This window comes from Euleptes europaea, chromosome 4 (assembly GCF_029931775.1).
Source record: "Euleptes europaea isolate rEulEur1 chromosome 4, rEulEur1.hap1, whole genome shotgun sequence".
NCBI classification, from domain to species: Eukaryota; Metazoa; Chordata; class Lepidosauria; order Squamata; family Sphaerodactylidae; genus Euleptes; species Euleptes europaea.
This window is the reverse complement of record NC_079315.1, coordinates 86,710,629-86,727,229: the sequence shown is the minus strand read 5'-3', so window position 1 is coordinate 86,727,229 and position 16,601 is coordinate 86,710,629. Positions and strand designations below refer to the sequence as shown.

The following is a 16,601-nucleotide window of genomic DNA, read 5'->3' as shown; positions in this document are numbered from 1 at the left end:
CATATGGTCTAATCCCATTTATGTTTCTAAGTTATACATTGTTGTGTTGCTGTTAACCATCATCTATATACTAATAGCAAGTCAGCCAAATCTGGGGATACTTAAATCTGGTGACTTAATCTGTGAATGGCCAAGACAGATCTTTCTACAAATCTGAACAACGCCCCAGGTTTGCAGAAAAATGTGATATCTAAAAATAAATAAATGCTGGGGGGGGGGGTTAACCCCCCAAAAAACTTACAAGACCACCTGTAGCCTTATGCAACAGATTCCTTCAGTGGCCATTACTAGGCAATCACAGTGGTTCCAGGCTGGGTTTCTGTGAGTAAAAAGGCAGGGAGAGAGGGCAGGGTCCTTTCAGGCCTATTTTGGCCTTCGAGGGAAGACTCATTGGGTCCAGGACTGATTCCTAGGGTTGCCAACTCCCGGTTGGGAAATTCTTGGGAGATTTTGAGGTGGAGTCTGAGGAGGGCATGGTTTGGGGAGGGGAGAGTCCTCAGTTGAATATATTGCTATACAGTCCATCCTCCAAAGCAGTTATTTTCTGTTGTCTGGAGTTCAGTTATAATTCTGGGAGATCTCCAGGTCCCACCTGGAGATTAGCAACCCTGGGTTTGGATGCAACCTCTGGGTGATGTGATACCACCTGACTTGCATGACTGAACTAGGCTTGGCTGCTTGCTTCTGTTCAGCAGCAGCCACCCTATAAAAGCCGGTGTGGCATAGTGTGTTAGAGTTTCAGAGTAGGGTCTGGGAGACCTAGACTGAATCTTCATCTTTATGTGGAAGCTCACTGAGTAATTTTGGACCAGTCACACACTTTCAGCCAAATCTACTTCACAGGGTTGTTGTGAGGATAAAAAGCAGAGGATAATAATGTAAGCTGCTTTGGTCACCACTGTGAAGAAAGGTGGGGTATGAATGAAGAAAATAAATAATAAATATAGCTGAAGATGGGAGGCATATTAAAGGTAGGTTGAGGCAGGGAAAGGGGAGAGGATTATTGGGTTGTCAAGAGGAAGAAGAGAAAATAGTGTGGAGAGGGAGATACAAGGGAAAGTGAGGTGCCTCCATAACTCCTTGAGGGTTTCCTACCATGCAAATGGGCCTGGCCCAGTGGCCACCACCACAGAACTGGGCCATAGTTTTCCTAGGTGGGGAGAGGGGAAGCTGAAGACAGAAGGGTAGAAAAATGTAGGTTGGCTGTTGGGTGGGAAGGATAAAAAGAACCAGGAAAAGGGGAGAGGCCATGGGGGCTGGCAGGAAAGGGAATAAAGTGTGCCCCCTTCTGCAGATACCTAAATCCACAGATTTGGGCCACAGTGATAGAAAACACATATATAAACTTGGGAGAACCCCCCCCCCAGGTTTGCAGGAAAATCTGAAAACATTACAAAAATACATTGGGGGTTTAAATCCCTCCCAAAACAACTACCTCCTCCTCTGTCATTAGTAGCAGACTCCAGGAGCTATGGTTGTGACAGGTGATTCTATGACCTTAGGCAGATCATGAGAGGGACGACATCTTGGCCATCTTCTGGGCATGGAGTAGGGGTCACTGGGGGTGTGGGAGGGAGGTAGTTGTGAATTTCCTGCATTGTGCAGGGGGTTGGACTAGATGACCCTGGTGATCCCTTCCAATGGTATGATTCTATGAGGGAGCAGGGACCTGTGCTGGGTCTGGGGTAGCAATGAGGGGACAGGGAGTCACAGCTGTGGTGAAGCTAAGGTCAGGCAGGATGGCAGGGAGCCACCTCTGTTTTCACCTCTGCCATTGCAGTGGCAAAACTGAGGATAGGCTGGGGTGAGTACCGCCACTGTGACAAAACTGGGCTTTGGGGGAAATCCCTCCCCACAATTCTGCAGGTCCCTGCTTGTAAACTAACTATTACTATCTGTGGTTAAACACTTTCTTTCGGACAACAGAGCAACATAGCTGTATTCTAACAGCACCTTGTTCCTTGTAAGCTCATTAAGTAATATATAGAATTTGTTGCCAAAAATGTTGGATAATGGGAAAGGTCCAAAATATATATTTGAAATCTGCTCAACTGGAGGAACATCTTTAATAGATGCTAGTAGGTCCTGGATATGTATATGCCAATCTAAAAAAGTACCAACTGCATATAGTTTTTGCCAATTTTTTTATTTTAAATTAAAAAATATTAAATAGTTATTTTAGCTGTCTTCATATTTTCTGATTACATTAGATACCTGCTGGACTAGGCATGATGGGCGTTCCTGGTGGTCCTCCACCTCCTGGTGGGCCCTAAAAAAAGTCAAAGCCATTAAATTAACAGAAATGAAAAAAAAAAAAAGATAATCCCAGCCAAGCATATGGCTTTTCTTACTAAAAGACAAGAGACATTTCATTTTTATACAACCAAGTAGTAGTAGTAGATAAGGAATTGCATTAAATGTTTCCTGTGTCTCCAAAGTTTTAGCAGCCTTCTGTGAACTGGAGGAACTCAATACAGTATAATTTCCCCAAACCTAGATTCCCTGTATTGATTGAAAGGGCTACAGCCTCTTGCTGTATCAGATACAGAGAAATAAAAGATAAGGTAGTAAACCAATGCATTGATCCAGTTGCAAATGACTCATGGCAACCTCCATGAAGTTCTACACTCATAGGGTTTTCAAGGCAATAAATGAGCAGAGGTGGTTTGCCATTTGTCTTCCTCTGCATAATAGCCTCAATCTTCCTTGGTGATCTTCCCATCCAAGGACTGACCCTGCTTCGCTTCTGAACTCTGACAAGATCAGGCTAGTCTGGGCTATTTGGGCTGCTCAACATGACCTACTGTTCAACACAAAGCTGGATTAGGAGAATTCACGTGGAACTTGAAGGTTTCCCCCTAATGGTGCAATGTCTGATGCCATGAACTGTGTCTAAGTCCTGGGTTCAGATGGGTACCCCATGATTCCCTGTGACAGAACTTCAGCTAAGTGACCTTACGTACTTGGAAAACTTGACTTCAAGCTGGTAAAGATCCAGAAATAACAAATTTGGCCAGAATAATTGTTTTTGATTGTTCTGACATTTGTCAAATCAATCCATAGTATGAGGGGGAGGATACCTTGACAAGGGTATAAAAAGTAGGAGCAGGGCTCCAGAGAAGACCTGTGGCCTCTTTTTCATTGTCTTTGTTCTCTTTCAGATTATCTTCTACCTACCGTCTCTTCTGAGGGAGTCTATAGAATGCTGGTGTAAAACTTCCTAACCTGTCTGCTCCAATTAAATGAAAAGTGGCCAACTCATTCTACTGCTGCATTGCCCTTGAAAACTGGTGAAAATATTGTAATCTTGTATTGGGAATAGTTAGCATTGAGGTAAGATGGGTTCAAATTTATTTATTTATTTATGCTAGTTTTCTTGGTTGAGGAACTGGTGGAGAATTAATCTTTTAGAATTTGGGTGTTTAGTTTTTTTTAAGTATAGGTGCTAGCCCTCATAGCTGGGCAACTAATGAAGAATTTAGCCTCCTGAGTTGAGGAATCTGTAATAAGAAGTTGAAATGAAGGAATGAACCTTGTTTACTTAAACTCTTCATTGCTGCATAGCTGCAATAAAGTAGTTGAATAGTATTTGGGTTGTTTCTGGTTCCTTTCAAATCGGATGTTGTTTCTTTTCAACGAGATAAAAGAGCTTTTAACTGAAAGTTAACACCTTACTCTTAAAATCCAATTTACTGTACCAGTGATGCTGGCAAGATGCGTATTGGACCTGGGAGCCCTTTCCATAGCAGAGGGGTTATATATCTTCCACAAAGATTTAGCGTTCTTTACCCCCTCCTTTATGCTCAAGGTGACTTCATTCTTTTATAGATCTCAGGAGATCTATCTTTCTTTTTTGCTTGAAGCCTGCACGTGCCAAAGAAAAGAAGTGGCATACTCTGGACTCATGCTCAGCATTATGTATCTATGTGACCTGAACAGTTCCCACTAGAAAATAAGACTTCTTCTTCATGGCATATCACCATATAATCAGGAGCAAGAAAGTACAAGGCAATGCTCACCAAGTGACTGAAGGAATGTGTTGCCATGGAGTACACATCTCATGTCTACAGTCCCCTGAGGGAATAACTGCTCATTTAATAAGAAGTGCCTCCATTTCCATGGGTTTCAACTCTAATGCATCTGTCATGAATATCATTAAAGCAGTGGTGTGACTGATGCAGCTTTTGGGTAGTAGGTCCTTCAGTAGATGGCCTAATTTGGCCTGGTTGGCAGATAGCTGCTGTTTACTTGCTGTTTTCTAGCAAGCTTTGTGACATCCAAGCATAGCAGGGTGTCTTTCTGTTTTTCAAATGAGAACAGAACACTGGACTTATCATGAAGTTTACTTCTATTTGAGGAACAGGAGGACATTGATTCCTTCATTCTTTCGTGGCCATGTTCTTAGTTGCGGGTTAATGTATATTTCTCCCCCTGTATTTACGTTCCTGGCTTTTTATCTTCTCTTGTTATGGTTCACATATCATAGTTAAATGTTCTAGCATTTTTTCTTATTGGGCACATCTTGCAATCATTGGAGAGTAGGTGGGTACTCTGACCCACTCAGAGATCGAAAGAGCAACCTACTTCCTGCCTCCTGGGATCTTGGGAGAAGGAATACACAAGCATAGCCTTAAATAGCCTCTTCCTCAAATAGTAGGAACTTCACAGTAAGTCCAGTGTTCCAATCTCAACAAATTTGCCAATTTTGAAAGAAACGAAGATTTTCCAACAGTGGAAAAAGGTGTTGGTGAATTTCATCTGGGGTAATAATAGACATAGAATCTCTTATAAAAATCTTATAGATGCCAAAGATAGAGAAGGTTTGGCGCTCCCTTATTTAAGATGGTATTATGAAGCGACTTGTTTTGTCTGGTTAAAACAATGGATTTTATTAGAAAATCCTAGATTATTAGATGTAGAAGGACATAATATGAGATTCGGTTGGCACATGTATTTATGGTATGATAAAGATAGGGTGAATAAAGATTTTAATCATCACATTTTAAAAGCGAGTTTATTACAAGTTTGGAAGTGATATAAGAGAGATTTTGAATCCAAAACTCCAGGATGGCTTAGACCCCTGGAGGCTTTTTCAAGAAGAGATCCAAATATGGATTCTCATTGTAAGACTTATAGGGAATATATAAAGTATTAAAATGGTCAATGGAAATTAAAAAGTAAGGAAGAATTAGGTATTTTAGACTGGTTTAAATATTTCCAATTAAATGATATATTTCAAAAAGATCAAAGGGTAGGGTTTATAGATAAGAAGTCAACTTTGGAGGCAATATTAGAATAGGAAAATAAATGTATGATTTCCAAACTGTATCAACTGATATTAGAATATAATCTAGAACAAGAAAGAGTCAAAAAGGTTAGAATAGCATGGGCAGTAGATATAGGACATAATATTCATCTGGAAGACTGGGAAAGACTTTAGAAAAAAGAATATAAATTTACAATTGCTAGTAGTATAAGAGAAAATATGTATAAGATGTTTTATAGATGGTATATAACTCCAGAGATATTGGCCAAAATGGATAAATCCATATCAGATAAATGTTGGAGATGCAAAGAACAAAAAGGCACATTTTTCCACGCCTGGTGGACCTGCAATTTAAATTTTTTTGGAAAAAGGTGTTAAGAGAAACTAACAATTTGATTTACGGTAACATAAAACGGAAAACAGAATACTGCCTATTAGGCCTTTTACCACAAGAAATGGAGAAAGCAGATAAGGCGATCTGTCATTATAGTTTTGCGGCTGCAAGACTAACATTAGCTAAAACCTGGAAGGGAGAAACTTGTCTTTTTTTAAAGGATTGGAAAGACAAAGTATTATATTTTGTACAAATGGCCAAATTAACTAATAGTCTACATGGAAATGATGTAGAAGAATTAAAAAAAGACTGGCATAAGGCCTTTGTACACTGGGCTAACACAACAAAAACTGATTTTATGAAGATTGTGAAAGAGTTGTAAATAAAACACCGTAGTTAAGGGAAACTAAATATATAGTGGATGATATAAAGTTAAGGGTACTTCTCTGGAAGTCACAATGGGGGTGGGGGGTGGGCACATAATCACGAGGGAGGGAAGGGGACTTTTATTTTTAATTCTATATTATTTTTTGTTTTTTCTGTTAACTTGTTTTAACTTGTCTAAAATCTTTTTTCTTTCTATTTTTTCTTCTGTATTTTCTTTATTTCAAAAAGTTAATAAAAATTTTAATCTAAAAAAATAAAAAATTAAATGAATGAGGATTAATATTGGTAAATGCTGTATCATCAAGGTTGTAAGTCTGAATACATATGTACAACTACAGCTAATGCATTACATTAAAGATTAGATTGATTTCCAACTCATTTAATATTCACAGAATTTATTCAAATCAAATGCTATTGTTTTTAATTAAATATTTCTAATTATTTTAGCCCCGGCCACCTCATTACTCAGCAGTCAGCATAACTGTTTTCATACCACATTTGCAGCTACAGTAAAATCTAGAAGTGACACCAAAACTGACAGAACATTGTTTTTATTTAAATGTTAATTAAATAGGCAGTGTTTAACATTTTCCACAATAAAATCAATATTTTAAGTAAGAGTGAATACATGATAGTATCTAAAGTCCTGTCTTGTTTGACAGAGGTAAGATGGAGAACTGCAGTCATTTCTCCAACTTTAGTTACTTGTGTCTCTTATTGTTTTCTGCTCTTCCTGCCCACTGATTAAAGCACAGCAAGAAACAATGCCAAGCCTGCTTTTCTAAATCTCTCTCTCAAACCAAATAATGCTTTCAAACCTTAAGGAATAAGTGAAGAAACATCATTTTCTTTTCTCAAGTATAATTCCTTGTTTGGGATGGGGGAGGGGAAGTATGGCCTGCCTCATTGGGGAAGGCCGGCCATCAAGGGCACAACTGTTACCAGTTGCTCAGCTCCCCCGATGGATTAGTCTTTTGATAACAGGTAGACTGGTTAAGTAACCCAAATTTAATTATTTGTGGTATTGATGGTTTTCTGGTTTTTTATAAACTATTTTTAGTCTGCATTCGGTAGAGAAAAGCAGACTTAACATTCCCAAATAAATAGATAATGGGGAAATTATGCTCCTTTCCTGCAATTCTGGAACTACATTCAGTGTTGGGGGAAGGCTCTAATTTGCCTTCCCAAGTACTTCACAACCACACACTGACTGGATAAAGTATATTTTTGGAGCAGAATGTCAAATGTACATCTCAGATTGGATTAGGCATCTGCATGTGTCCAGGGTTTCTGTGAATGCATTATCATACTGAAATCACTTGTAAAGTTTTTACAGTCACAGGTTTTCCAAAAAAATAATTTATTTCCACCTTTAACCGATCTTCCTTTGATTGTCATGGGAATTCCATATGAAGAGATCAGAATTTTTGAGGCCCACTCAATTTAAGTGAGGCAAACAAGTGGTGTTTAACTAAAACAACGCAAGGGGCAAAGTGTGCTGAACAGTTTTCAGGTAATTAAACAACAACGTAGTAAAATACAAACTGCATTTGTAATGCTAGTTTTGGATGATTTTGGGGCCCTTCAAAATGCAATTTCCAAATTACTGCTTTCAATTATTCTGTCCTTTGAAACAGCTGACTTTACTTCTTTATTACTGAAGCCTATCTATGCATTGTACCAGTTAGAGAACATATGCTAAAGTAAAACACAGCATTCAGGGCAATTTTGGCCAGACTGTTAACTGTTCTACTAATGAACCTCAACATATGTGCTACAGATAGATTGCAGACACAATGACACAAAACAGATCAGACGTTCACTTCTCAACCAATACACATGGGCTTTTCTGTAACATCTGGACATCCATTTCTTAACCTAAATAAATTGTAACATCTATACTAATGAATAAAAACGCACATTCACCCACCACACACAGAGAAGTATACTCACTACATAATTCCCTGGTGATGCAGAAGAGTATGGTATCTAAAAGACAAAAGAAAACAATAAGCCAACAAAGAAGGATCTGGTCAAAACTTATTTAAGATACCATTGCCTACAATTCTAAAAAATCATCTTCTAAAGAGAAAGGAATAGTACATTTAACTGTACCCTTATTTCAGCTGGCTAAATCTAATAAAATATTAACCTTCAGGTTTTCTTAAATGATATTTGTTCACGTCAGCAATTATGGTTACTAAAACACCAGTTTATAACACTGAATTATGCATATGATAATCAAAGAATAAGGGATTATCCTAGTCAAAGAAAACTACTTTTCACACAAGGAAAAATCCAATGTAGTCCTCTTTCATACTGATTAAGTTGATTAACCACTCAAATGCTGTTTTCCTTTATTTACATACATTTTAAAAAGGCATAACTGTAACAGAATTTTAATATTTACTCACAGAATTAGCATTTGTGGGGTTTGGCCAAGGTCTACCACCTCCTGGACCCCTAAAATATAAAAGATCACATGATAATTTAATTTTAAATTATCTTTGTGTTTTGACTAAATATGCTAGCTAAATAAGCATGTTAGTTTTCTCTTGTGTCAATTCACACCTGTCCATTCTCAGCCTTGTTATTAAAAACAAGGAAATTTTTTTAAAGGCTATTGAAACATTAAATTGGTGGAGTACATTATTAGCCCAGTACAGTTCAATCTAGCTAGAAATATTAAAAGTGTCTCTAAAGCTCATGCTGCAGAACATTTATTATAGTGTAATAATACACAGACTTTCTCCAGTCTAAACCCACTGAAAAATCTTAGACTGGAAAAACTATAGAATACCTTTGCGCTGTTAATCTCCAACATGCCACAAAATTATTTGATATTTCATTGATGTATGCTTCCTCTAATTCAAATATCTTCATTTTAGCTTAGTGGGCTGATGAAGTGAAAGTGCTAGGTAAGGTAAGGTAAATAATATTGTCGAAGGCTTTCACGGTCAGAGTTCATTGGTTCTCGTGGGTTATCTGGGCTGTGTAACCGTACCAAGACCACGGTTACACAGCCCGGATAACCTACGAGAACCAGTAAGGTAAATAAGTTTTTACAGATGTATATTAGGAATAATTCAACTGCTTTCTTCTTTAGCTTATTTGTGTGGGTTCCCAGATAGAGATACCTGGCTCTATGATAAACCTTTCAAAAGAAACATGAAGAACTGTGGAAGTACTACCACAGCTAAGAAAGGGAAGGACCTGGCCTTTAACTTCTTTTTTTTAATCACAAGCATCTCTGAGAGTGAAACCCATTCTCCCAGAAAAGAAAAATCCTTGTGATTTAAATAATGAGAGATTCAACAGTAACAGATGCAAGAAAAAACAATAGACAAAAGTAAATTTGCTGCAGAAACAAGGACAGAAATGGGATAAGCAAAGCAGCTTCAGCTCTGCTGGTGTGGGTTAAAACATTCCTGGGAACACCAGACATTCCTGGATCTGAATGAACTAAATAATTACTGCCTCATGGCCAAGATTCCATTTGGGCAAGGGGCTCAAGCAGTTTCAGGAAGTCTTGGAAAAGACTGATTATCTAGATATGCCGTAATCTGGATTCAGACCTAGGTTAAGGACAGAAATGGCCTTAGTTGCCCTGTCTATCTTTGCTGGAAGTGAGAGGGTATGTTCATTTCTGTTGATTCTCCTGGACCTCTTGAGGGCATCCTTCCAAAGAAGCTGGATTGGGATTGGCGGAGGCATCATGCTTCAATGGTTTGGCTCTTTCTTGGCTGGCTGATATCAGAAGGTGATTCTGGGGAACTGCTGCTCAGCCCTATGGTATTTATACTGTAGGTTATCTAAGAAGTCCAACTTGTTTCCATTACTGTTGGACATATACATGAAACTGCTGTGAGAGATCATCTGGGGACTTTCAGTGAGATGCTACCTAGCTCTGTATATGACAGCTTCCTGACAGCTGAAGGTGGGTGGGTCTGTGGAAGTCCTGAACAAATGCCTGAGAAGGTACTAGGATGGATGAGGCCAACAAAACAGAAATTAAGTCTAGACTAGACTGATGTGCTGTTGGTCAATGACAAAGCTGCTCAAGGATTGAAGAGTCAGCCTGTTTGCAAGAGGGTTACACTCTCCTTGAAGGAACAGGTTTGTAACAGGGGGTGCTACTGAATGCTGGCCTGCAGTTGTAGATTCAGTCTCTTCTCTGAGACATAGAACCTTTTAACAGCTATGGTTATTCCATATAAAAGTGTGATCTGCTCACAACTCCACAATCCCTTAGAACCTCAGCTGCCCTGGAGAAAAGACAGATTTTGGGGGCAGTTTTTCTTCTGCGCTTCTGTACTGTTTCTTAACTGATGGTATAGGGGCATGAGTGTCTGTTTCCAACACAAACTGCTTATACTCCTAAAGAAACTGGCATCCTTCTAAGCCCACTGACTTCATATACTGTCTGATAAAGTAGTACATGAAGCTCTTGTGTGTGTGTAAAGTGCTGTCAAGTCGCAGCTGACTTATAGCGACCCCATAGGGTTTTCAAGGCAAGTGATTCAGCAGGGGTGATTTGCCATTTCCCTACTCTGCAAAGTCTTCCTTGGTGTTCTTCCACCCAAGTATCAACCCTGCTAAGCTTCTGAGATCTGACAAGTTTGGGCTATACTATACCATTCCACATCCCCATTAAGCTTATGCCAGAATAAAAATTAAATGCTAGGTGGCCACCATACTCTACTCCTCCAGCTTTCCCCGTTTTTTTTCATAATGCTAATACAGGTTGAGTATCCCTTATCCAGACTGGGACCAGAAGTGGTCCGTATTTCAGATCTTTCCATATTTTCTCCTGGAAACTGTGTTATGAACAAGATCCTGATTGCCTGCATCTTGCACCAATGTGTCTTGCTCCCAGAGGATTTAATTAATGTAAACACTTTTATCCTATATTTCTCCCAATATGGATTTAATACCAAATGAGAAAATAGTCATCACAGAATCTAGACAATGGCTTCTGCCATGGGAAGGAGACATATTGCATAGAGTTGTGCAGGTGCAGAGGTGGACCTCTGTTTACCCATGTGATGTAGGCTGGCTCATCTAAACTTAGCACTAATCATGGAAGATGGTGTATTTCAAAAAGTCCCTCATCCATATAACTTTACATCCTCTAAATGCTACACATTTACATATAGTGGATAAGATTCAAATAGCCTGTCTTTCAAAATTTAAAAACAAGTGACATACCATCTAGAAAGTCAAAAAACAAATAAAATATACTAATAGTACTATAGGTTTCAAAGATACAGTTATTTTACTAATTATTAAAACTAATTATTTACTAATTATTAAAACTAAAAAGATACAGTTATTTTACTAATTATTAAAACTATCTTACACCACCATAAAACTAGTGAGGAAAGAAAATTCAGACACGTGAACAAGTATTTTAAAGACAGAGCTATCTCTACTGCCAAAACAGTACATCACAACAGAAAAAAAACATTATTAAATTGAATTCCAATGCAGTTTTCCAGCAGGGAATCTTAATTTATCATTAACAATTTTTTGGAACTTGGAGTATAAAATCTTATACCAGATAAAGAGCAAAATTGCTAATTGTCAAAATTGCTAATGTTAAGCAGTTCATCAAATAACATTCTACATACATTACTGCCATTAGCCTTAATTTAAAACAGAAAGATTATCTTATTATTAGTGTAATAGTAGTACATTGTTTTGCTTACATGTTCATTCCAGGCATTCCGGGGCCACCTAAAGCATTCAGTGGGGGCCTCATTGCACCTCCATAGTTCTGCAATGATAACCAAGGGTCAGACTACCACAAAACAAAAAAACAAAACCAAAGAGGAGGGGGGAAAGAAAGGACAGCAGGTTAATGACTTCCCTACACATCTGCTGATTGGATAGGGCATTGCCATTCATTTTCAGAATGTGAGTTGCTTGACTTTTTCAAAACAATTATTCCTTCACTGTCTCTGAAGAATGAATCTATTTAGCATTTACTAACAGTCTTATTATCCTAACAACGGAGCTGCAGTAACCATATTTAATTCGTAAAGATCATTTAATAGTCATCTCATGGAAGATCACTCAAGATTCTAAAAATATTTGATGGGATTCCATACTGACAGTTTCAGATAAATCATTTAGAAGTCTGTCTTAATAAATTAGCATTTTAGTAATTTCAGCAGTAGAGTGCTGTGGTTATTTTCCATCTATAACCAACGATTACTTCTATGCTCCCTTAATATATAGCGAGTACTAAAATTATTTAAAGTATATGAAATTGTACTGGAGTACCTATAAATAATCCAATGCCATGTTCCATACAAAGCCAAAATGTTTGTTGAAATAGCTCTTATGAAGTGTTCCACAAAAAACTCATCAATGGTGGAATGTTTTTCAACCTGGCCTTTCAAGGAAAAAGAATTTGCTGCATTGTGCTTTTAAGAGCTTCACAGACTTGATCTTTCACACAACCACCTCATGATAGGATGCCCTCCCTTTCAGAATGAGAAAGGTTCTTTCTTTGAGGGAAGGAGGGCATCTTAAACCCCCTTTATGGGGGGGGGAAAGAATATTTTCAGTCTAGCGGAATCTTTTACCTTCTACAAATTTTCCTCTCTAATTGACTCTATGCTATGTTTTTTCTCATGTTGAACCTTTACTGTTAGTTGTATTATTTTGGCTGTCACTAAGATGATTTATTCAAGTGTGTTTAGTTATAGCTTGGGGAGTACCCAAACTGAGGATCTGGGTTAACCCACTGCCAGAGACAGGAAGTTTGAGTTGACCTGCCTCCTGACTGGTTGGTGGGAATCACTCCCTTCCCCAGAGTAGAAAGAACCTTTACTGTAAGTCCAGTGTTCCTTTATGCATGATTTTTTTCTTCTATTAGAATTCTAACAATTTACATTCTTCTATTTTCTTCTCCTGAACAGCTTAATCAAATCAGTTTTACTTTCTGAAAGAAAATTTGAATATTATCAACTATTTTCACAAGTCCAAGTAAATACTCAGTGTTCCCCCCCCAAAAAAAGAAATAGATATCCAATATGCTATATAAAAAAGGCAATTCTGAGAAAGATTTGTAGTAGAATGATACAAAATAACATGTATGGACAGATTAATTGAAAATGGCCTAACCAGTTAAAAAACCAGGCCTATTTAATGGGAAAAACCCATCCCACAGAAACCACAGTGCAAGAGAAAAAGGGGCTCCTGGCACAGTCTTTCTCCAAGAACCCCCCAAAATTCATGCGCGGCCCTATATAGCGACCTGATGCCTCCAAGAGGGTGGGTGGGTCAGCTGCAGTGAGAGGGAGCAGGAAGGCAAAACGGGCAGCTGCCTTTGTCTGATGGGCTGTTGTTTTTTTCTGCAGCCAACAGAGCCTTGTACTTCATTTGAAGTAAGTTGGGGGCCAGGACAAATGAACCCACAGGTTAATCTGCTGAGAATCTTGCTTCTGGTCAGTTACCACAGCACTGATAATTAAATGTAATCTCTATGCATGTTATAAAATACTTCTGAATTCCAGAAACGGAGGGAAAGAAAAGATGAGAAGCTTCTGGCTCATTTTGTGAGCTTCCAAAGGCAATTTACTGGCTGCTGTTGGGAACAAAGGTTTGGACCATATGGACCTTGACATGATCAAACAATGAAGGGGTAGATACAGAGGCGATGTCACAGAAACTGGCTGCAATTCTGTTCAAAATCAACCTCACCCAGGTCAAAATAAATGTAATAAACAGACTCAGAAACAATCCAGACATCATTATTAAAGAAGCTGACAAAGGAGGAACAGTTGTCATTGTGGACAAATCAGACTACATTCAGGAAGCCGAAAGACAACTCTCCAATACCACTTTCTACAAATGACTATCCTCAGACCGCACTCAGGAATATCAAAAAGAACTCAACAAGAATTACACACATGCAGGAATAGATCTATATGGACACACCACACGAACCTAACCAGGAATATTTTATCATCTTCCCAAACTACACAAGCCTGGCAACCCAGGATGTTGTCTCAGGCACAGGCACTGTAGGGATGTCTGGATACATGGACCCTGTTCTCAGACCCCATGTTATCAAAGCCCTGAGTTATGTGCAAGACACCACAGACATCCTAAAAAAAGTACCATCTGTTTCCAATCTTCCAGGAAACACTATTCTGGCCACCATGGATGTTGAATCTCTATACACCAACATCCCCCACAAAGATGGACTACAAGCTATTAGGAACAATATCTCTGACAGAACCACAACCAACCTTGCTACCAAGCTCTGCTAGTTTGTCCTCATTCACAGCTACTTTCGATTTGATAAAGATTTATTCCTTCAGATCAATAGCACAGCCATAGGCACCCGCACGGCACTGCAATATGCCAACATTTTCATAGCTAACCTGGTGCAGCACTTCCTCAGCTCCCATCTATTAACACCCCTCTTGTACCTGAGATTTATTGATGACCTCCAGTCACCATCCTAAACATACCAAACAATCTATTGTCTACAGCCAAGCTGACCTAAGAGTGGCAGTCCTCAAACAAAGAAGCTTCAAGGGGAGATAACAGTGTGAGATTGCTGAGTTTGAGATTATTTGCAAGTTCAGAACAATGGACCTCTCAGGGCTGAATAGGGACATAGGATTCTTATCTCACTATATATGCAATTTTGCCCTCAAGCATTTCTCCTCTGCTTTAATCAAGCTGGTTACATTATGAATTGTACTTTGCATCTTAACTTCCTTCTTAACAATACCCATCCCACTAGGGTTGCCAGTTTCCTGGAATTACAACTGGCCTCTAAGTTACAAATATCAGTTCCCCTGGAAAAAATGGCTGCTTTGAAAGGTGGACTCTATGCTGTTGAGGTCCCTCCCCCAAATCCTGCCTTCCCCAGGCTCCACACCAAAATCTCCAGGAATTTCCCAACTCAGAACTGGCAACACTACATCCCATCTTCTGACTGGTATATAAAAACTCAGATCAATATTCATACTTGTGTCTGATGAAGGGAGATTTGACTCTTGAAAGCTCATACCCAAAAAAACATGTTGGTCTCTCAGGTGCTACTGGACTCGAATCTAACTGTATGAAATTATAGTATGTCTGTAGTAGAATTCCAGTAGGAAGAAAGAGAATTACAGCAACATGGCCATGAGAACCGCAATCCACAAGCAATGTACCTGAGGTCCTAGTGGAACCATTCCTCTAGGAGGAGTCATTCTTTGCATTGGCCCGCCCATATTTGGATGTCCTAAAAAAAAATGAAACATACATATTAGGGTTTGCCATTTATGTAGAAGGCACCACCTTAGACATTGCATTTTTCTTCTCATGCCCTTTTTGAAATGGCACCTTCTACAAAACATGCATGAACCAAACAGTGACAAAAATGCTTTTCTCTTCAGAATGATAGCTTTATTGGGTTAGATCCTGCCTAAAGTCTTCACCAGTTCCATCTCCTCCAACTCCCTCCACTCCAAGCTCTTATCCTACCACTCTGCTCAATAAGTTTGAAACCTTTTAGCAGAAGAGCCACTTCTGTTGGAGTAAGGCTCCTTAGGCAGGAGGAAGGCTTTACATTTTGCTGAGTGGAGTGTTAGGATACAAGCGACAGGATCCAGAACAATGAGCATATGCCATGATGCAAAATTAACATAGCAACACAAAATTATCTAAAGACTTAGACAGAGCAGCTAAACTCAGTAGCAGCACAGTAAGCAGAATGTTTTTGTCTATCCTGTCCATGAGGCATCCACTTGCTGTCACAGAATAAGCGAAATATTCCAACTGGTTTCCTTCAATAGTGCCAGTTTGTTGCCCCTCACTCCAACTACTGATAATAGTGACAAAGGAGAACACATGAAACAAACAAACAAACAGACATATTATATGTAATATGTATGTAAGAACCTTGTTGCCGTGTTGGATCCATTCCACTAGGCAATAATGGCTGACTTCCTGGGACACCTGCAAGTGCCTATAAAGAAAAACATCATTAGAAAACAAATATAAATTGTATCCTTTTTGAATATCCAATTTTATTTTACTTTTACAACTCAATACACATGGGCAGAACCCTAGGCCTACTTGAATCCACAGGTTTATCAACTTAAAATTTAAGGTACGTTACATCATATTTAAGGCGGTGCTACAGGACTGCTGCTCAGCCCCTTGCCCTTTGGGCTATGGGGCCCTGCAAGGTTCCATCTTATCCCATATGCTCTTTAACATCTACGTGAAACTGCTGGGTGAAGTCATCTGGAGGACTGCAGACTGCACTCCAGAGTAGTTAGGTGGATAGGGAACTGGTTGCAGAACCACACTCAAAGAGTAGTTGTCAATGGCATTACATCTGATTGGAGGTAGTTGTCTGGCGGGATGGTGTTGCACTCCCCTTGAAGGAACAGGTCCGTAGTTTGGGGGTGCTCTTGAATTCCATCATACTGCCGGTTAAGTAGGTGGCTGCTGTGGCCAGGAGGGCCTTTCACCAGCTTTGACTGGTTAGCAGCTGTAGCCTTCACTGGGCAGAAAGATCAGGCCACTGTGGTGCCTGCTTTTGTTACAACTAGATTATATTACTGCAATGTGCTCTACACAGAGCTTCCCTTGAGAAGT

The 16,601-nt window shown here is 39.1% G+C and overlaps 1 protein-coding gene across 9 annotated transcripts in view; it reads right to left on the bottom strand.

Annotated features, from left to right (window-relative positions):
- Window positions 1-16,601, bottom strand: part of SSBP2 (single stranded DNA binding protein 2) — a 138,320-nt gene that overhangs the window by 11,678 nt on the left and 110,041 nt on the right. For 6 of the 9 annotated variants that reach the window (XM_056847809.1, XM_056847811.1, XM_056847813.1 and 3 more), the window contains 6 exons: window positions 15,897-15,963; window positions 15,167-15,237; window positions 11,696-11,787; window positions 8,402-8,450; window positions 7,941-7,976; window positions 2,215-2,269 (listed from right to left, as the gene is read on the bottom strand). In XM_056847809.1, coding sequence (XP_056703787.1) covers window positions 2,215-2,269; window positions 7,941-7,976; window positions 8,402-8,450; window positions 11,696-11,787; window positions 15,167-15,237; window positions 15,897-15,963 — 370 coding nt within the window. The remainder of the gene's footprint in view (window positions 1-2,214; window positions 2,270-7,940; window positions 7,977-8,401; window positions 8,451-11,695; window positions 11,788-15,166; window positions 15,238-15,896; window positions 15,964-16,601) is intronic. The other 3 variants (XM_056847810.1, XM_056847812.1, XM_056847814.1) reach the window with 1 other exon arrangement.